The sequence below is a fragment of the Pteropus vampyrus genome, unplaced genomic scaffold, assembly GCF_000151845.1.
Source record: "Pteropus vampyrus isolate Shadow unplaced genomic scaffold, Pvam_2.0 Scaffold166, whole genome shotgun sequence".
NCBI lineage: Eukaryota > Metazoa > Chordata > Mammalia > Chiroptera > Pteropodidae > Pteropus > Pteropus vampyrus.
In genome coordinates this window covers 3,085,996-3,092,125 of record NW_011888947.1, presented here as the reverse complement: position 1 = coordinate 3,092,125, position 6,130 = coordinate 3,085,996, and the positions used below count along the sequence as shown (strand labels likewise).

General features: G+C 43.6%; 1 protein-coding gene across 1 annotated transcript in view; it reads left to right on the top strand.

Annotated features, from left to right (window-relative positions):
• The window catches only part of ATP2C2 (ATPase secretory pathway Ca2+ transporting 2), a 71,836-nt gene that overhangs the window by 30,110 nt on the left and 35,596 nt on the right, over window positions 1-6,130 (top strand). The window contains exons 4-6 of the mRNA XM_011370294.1: window positions 1,494-1,583; window positions 3,326-3,361; window positions 3,466-3,527. Coding sequence (XP_011368596.1) covers window positions 1,494-1,583; window positions 3,326-3,361; window positions 3,466-3,527 — 188 coding nt within the window. The remainder of the gene's footprint in view (window positions 1-1,493; window positions 1,584-3,325; window positions 3,362-3,465; window positions 3,528-6,130) is intronic.

Below are 6,130 nucleotides of genomic sequence, written 5' to 3'. Positions count from 1 at the left end.
GCTGGCTTTAGGGTGTGATTCCTTCTAAAGGTGAGATGCCCCCCACCCAGCCTGGGCTCAGCAAGGATCAGTGGAGAAGCTGCTCTGAGGGCCAGGTATTGGATCAAAAGCCCTGATAGGGCTGTTTTCCAGACCTCGGGCCACAGTTCCTCCCTTCGACTAATTTTTATTGAGTGCCTTCCATGGTCAGTCTTGCGGTCATCATGGCTACCATGTGCTGGGCACCTGCTGTGTGCCCAGGCACCGGGCAGTTCGCTTTACACGCTATCATCACCTTTAGTCTTCACTCCAGCCAAAAGAAAGCAGAGTCTTGGTGAAGTTAGAAGCTTGCTTGCAGTTTCTCAGTTAGGTAATGATGCAGACAGATCGGAATTCTCAGAGTCCTGAGCTCTTGCCTGTCACTCCATGTAGTCAGACCCCATTCTGGGTCCCGGGAGGATTGGGGACACCAGGACAGATGTGGTCTGTATCCTTGGAAAGATTACATTCTAACAAAAGACAGAAATAATTTGATACAATCAGAAAAATTGATTGGAGCAGACGGTGAAATCCTGTCTTAAGGATTCAAAATAAATGCTGGGGCTAACTCAGGGCTGCTGCTGAGCTGGCTGCAGAGTGCTCTGTACCTCGTTCAGAGGAGATAAAGCACAGCAATCCTGGGATGGGGGTAGGGGTGTTAAACCTCTTCATGCACCACACTGGCATGACATCACTATGCTTCTTTTCGTGAACATAACGAATCATTCATCTGATCACATTTGCCTTTGACTGCTGGGAAACTCAGGGCCAAATGTGCAGCCCCATTTTAATCAAACATGACTTGCTTGTTGATATTTTTATTGTCACCTTGATCCTGATCTTTGATCTACTCTTTCTGTTCCTGTTCTTATGTGTTTGTCTTTATGCTTCCTTTCAATCATCTGTAACATGAGCTACTCTATCTGTGAAATGAGAGGGCGAATACATAAACAAGAAAGTAAAATTCTTTTGGGGAAGAAGTTTCTGGAATACCTGTTCTCATCAGGGACATCACTGGAGCTCCTAGAGGTAGTTACAGAAACAGGTTGGTGTGACTGGGACACACAGGATTGGGGAACCGGTAGGGCAAGAGGAGCCCCCTTGGCCATGCTGGACCAGGGCCAGTGTCCCACTAGAGGGGATAGGTCCTGACCTGGACTGTGTTGGAGATGGGGCGAGTTGAGACCAAGAGCTCAAAGGCAGAGCCAGGGCTGGTATCTTGACGGGGACAATGTCAGGATGATCCCCAGAAAGCCAGTGTAGCCCATGTCAGTGAAACCGCAGCGGGGAGATTTCAAGCAGAGGAGAACCATTGGATGGTGGTGGTCTTCCTCCTCTCGGACCACTGTAGTTGCTGGCTTGGAAGCCTGGCTCTGAGTGAGGAACTATAGCACACATGCTACACGGCAAGAAGCCCACCCTGGTCTGTGCGAGACTAAAGAAGAACCCACCCACCGTGCTTTTCCATTTTTCAGTTTAAGAACCCTCTGATTCTGCTGCTTCTGGCCTCTGCCTTGGTGAGTGTCCTCACGAAAGAGTATGAGGATGCCATCAGTATCGCCATGGTAAGTGTGCCATGCTGGGAGCAGTGCCCCCAGGCCTGGCTGTCCCAGACTTTCTGAGTGTTTGCTTATTTATTATGCAAGGAAAAAGGAGTTTGGCTGTAGACAAAATGATGATGATGATGATGATGATGATGATACAGAAAGAAAGGAAAAAAAATCCACATCCTTGTCTGCTCCCACATGGAGGCATCCTGGTTTATTTGACCGTCGCTCTCCTGGTGGATGGACACCCAGGTGGCTTCTGTTCTTTGCTGTGGGGGACACTGTTGCAGTGAACTCCTCTCCCTTGACCCTGGATGGAAATGCTCAATCCTGGCTGTGCATTCAGTAAAAAGAATAATCGCTCATAATCCGTTACCCAGAGAGAACCACTGGGCACCTGTTTATTTTTTGTTTTTTTTTTCTTTTTCAATTACAGTTGCATTCAATATTTTATATTAGTTTCAGGTGTACAGCATAGAGGTTAGACATTTATATAATTTACAAAGTGATCCCCCCGATTAGTCTAGTACTCGTTGGGACTGTACATAGTTATAATGTTATTAACTATATTCCCTATGCTGTACTCTACATCCCCATGACTATTTATAACTACCAATTTGTACTTCTTAATCCCTTCACCTTTTTCACCCAGCCCCCTCACCCCACTCCCGTCTGGCAACCATTGGGTTTTTTTCTCTGTATCTATATGAGTCTGTTTCTGATTTGTTTGTTCGTTTATTTTGTTCTTTAGATTCTACTTATAAGTGAGATCATATGGTATTTGTCTTTCTCTGTCTGACTTATTTCATTTAGCGTAATACCCTCTAGGTCCATCCATGTCGTTGCAAATGGTAAGATTTTGTTCTTTTTTATGGCCAAGTAATGTTCCTTGTATATATATATACACCACTTTTTCTTTATCTAATCATCTATTGATGGGGATTTAGGTTGCTTCTATATCTTGGCTATTGTAAATAATGCACTGAGCACCTTTAAAAATTGTTTTTATATTTAGGTGCAAATCACATAAAACATCAATCATTTTTTAAATGATCAATTCAGTGGCACTTAGTACATTCACAATGTTGTATAACCACCACCTCTATCTAGTCCCAAAATATTTTCACTGCCCTAAAAGGAAATCCTATACCCACTAGACAGTTGCTCCCCATTTCCCCTCCCCCAGCTCCTGGCAACCACCAATCTGCTTCCTATCTCTGGATTTACCAATTCTGGATATTTCATACAAATGCAATCACAATACCCTACCTTTTATATCTGGCTTCTACCAAACACCTTTTGATGGCTATCATTCTGGCTTTGTTCTATCTGTCAAATACTTTTTTAAAATACAAAAAATGACTCATTCCACACAGCGAAATTCACTGCTTCTCTTTAAAAGGCTGAGGTTAGATCCACATCTTCTGATGTGGAATGATATTTACAATATGTTGTTGAGTGAAAAGTCAGGTTGCAAAAGAATATGTCTGCACTATAGAATCCTATGTTATAAGTGTGTCTACGCAGAAAAATCTAGATTGATACCCCAAAATGTGAACCTCTGGGTGGTGGAATTTAGTGTTCCTTTTTTTTTTTTTTTTTGGCTCATCTCTTTTCTAAGTTTCTGCACAGTACATTTATTTTCCAAGAAGAAGGAAAATGTATTTTGAAAGACAATGTCATGTACTCCCCTTGCCTCTCATGGGCTCGCCCACTCACTGGGCAGCTGAGTATTAATGCCTCTCTCATTTGCGCCCTAGGCTGTGCTGATTGTGGTCACTGTGGCCTTCATCCAGGTGCGTATTTATTTCCTGAGGTCCTGGGTGGGGTAAGCCAGGTGTGACGGGAGCTCTGTGAGGTTCCCACCTTTGAACAGCATGTTTGATGTGCTTCCTGCCAGGAGTACAGGTCGGAGAAATCTCTCGAAGAGCTGACCAAGCTGGTTCCTCCTGAATGTAACTGGTAAGTCGGAGACCCCCCTGGGACCTTCTGGTTCATCAGAGGAGCTGATAGGCTGAAGAGTTTGGCAAAATCTGTATCCTTTTTAGTTCGATATAGGAAAACCATGTCTTACCGGGATTCTGACTAGTAAATGGATTACTTGCGTCCTGGGGCCTGTCATTTGACCTCTCTGGGCTTCCATTCTGTCATTCGTGTCTAATCAGGGTGCTTAGCCTGTGGGCCATGGATGACGGAAATGGCTTTGGAAAGAGGATGGCCCATAAAATCTATCATACAGTGTACAAAGCTGTGTGCATTTGTCCGAGGGAGAGCTTTCAGAGGTTTTATTGGACTCCCAAAGGGTGGTCTCAGAAGAGGCTGCGATGCGGGGCTTTAGCAAGGCAAGGCATCGGAACGCTGGGTGAAGGGCGAGACAATGCGAGAAGGAACTCCAGGCATTCGCTCAGCAGCCCCACTAGCCTCTGTCTTGCCCAGGCGTTTCCACGTCGCTGCTTGTTATCACACAGCCTTGACCAAAGATATTTTTTAAAAGGTAGGAGAAAAGACAAAAATGTCTGCCAATACCTCGTGGGCATTTCTGCTTAGCATAGTGCTGTGCAATAAAACTTTCTGGAATGTTCCATAATCTGCACTGTCCAATACGGCATCAGTTGTCACATATAGCTACTGAGGATTTCAAATGTGGCTGGGGTGACTGAGGAACTGAGCTCTTCATTTTACTTCATTTTTATTTTAAATAGCCACATGAGGCATGTGGCTATTGTATTAGACAGCTCAGGCTTAGAGTGTTTGCAAAGGTCACCGCCAGAGGTAAAGGAAGCCGGCAGACGCAGAGGGGGAAATGAGTTAGGCCTGGCTTTCTCTTCATTTCATTTTTATACAAGTAATCTATACATTTATTCTCCTGGTAAAAATCATTTCAGAGAAGGCCAACATCTTCTCCCTTGCTCCTACTATAGGTTGAGGTCGTTTCAGAATCACGTGTCTTTCCTAAATATGCATTCCTGCTCGAAATAACGTAATTAAAAGTATTATATGATCTGAGGCATTTTGGAAGGACTTAAACATTTAGCAACTATTTTCTGAAGGATAATTTAACATGTATTTGGGTATATATGGCACAGTTTAGCCGCAGGCTGGGGGATAGAAAGATCTAGTAAGATAGTCTCTCCTCTCAGGGAATGACCATGTGTATGTGTGTGTGCGTGTGTGTGTCTGTGTCTGTGTGTGTGTGTGTGTGTGTCTGAGTGATATAAGGCATAAAATAGTGAATAACAAAATAGAGACAAAAAGAGGATTTTGTGGAAGCCTGGGAGAGGGTAAGTTCATTCTAGAAGAATTATTTGTAATAGTAAAAATGTCCAGGCTTAATCATTAGATGACTAAGGATGTCAGAAGTCCAGGTGTGTGATATGTGACATAATCATAAGAGCAAAAGAAAGCATAAATGATTTATGTGGTTTGATGATGTGATCTTAAGTTTAAATATCAAGTCTTGGCCTTTCAGGTGAATAGTATGCATCATTGATGTCCTCAGAAGTTTGACTTCTAAAAGATGTTTTATTTTCAAGAACAGAGGTGGCAGGCACCCTGGTAGAGTTGAAAGAGCATTGCAGGTATACAGCCTCACTCTCTGAGTCCCTAAGACGTGTTTTACAAATTAAGAGAAACACCTGCTTGCAGACCCTTCCTGTGTTACTTCTATCTTTGGTGCAGCCATTAAATATTTATTGAGCACCTACTATGTGCCGTGAGAAATAGTGCTAATCAGTGAACAGATTTTGGAATGCAGCAGGGGCATTAAAGCAAAAAAGAACCCCCCCAAACCCAAAGCCACGGAAAACAAACAAACAAACAAACAAGTAAAAACTCCACAGAGATGCAATGGTGACTAGTAGAAGAATAAGTATAACTTTAAATAGCTAGCAATCAGGCCACCCTAATCTGACATTTGAGGAGGAGCTGATGTTTAAGTTGAAGCCTGAGAAAAGGAAGGAGCCAGCCATGGGAAGAGCTGAGGAAACAGCAGGTATATATCTGATAGGTGCTCTTGGCTACAAGGAAAGAAAACTCAGCTTTATAAACCACAAGGAATTGTATTTTCTCATGATAAGGGATCTCAGGTCGGTGGACAGTGGGGTTTGTTAATTCAAGATGGCACCAAGGACCTGGTCTTTTTATTTCTTTACTTTGCTGTCCTCAGTTTGTTGGCTTTGTTCTCTGGCTGGTTCCCCTCATGGTCCCAATATGGCTGCCACAGCTCCAGACATCATAGCCAGAGATGAAAGATCAAACAGAAAAAGAGACTCTGTGTGTGTGTGCGTGTATGTGCGTGTGTGTGTGTGTATGTGCGTGTGTGTGTGTGTGTTTACAGCATGAGGAAACCTTTCTCATGAGCCCCCGAAAACGTCCACTCATGTCTCATAGGCCAGTGAATGTGCCTAAACCAGTCACAGGCAGAGGATAGGATCACCGCAGTGATCTCAGGCAGTCATGATCCAATTCCTAGAGCACATGGTTGTAGAGGAAAGGGTGGATACCCGAACAAGAATGAATTCTGTTGTCAAGGAAGAGGAGAATATCTGCTTTAGCATTCAAGGTCA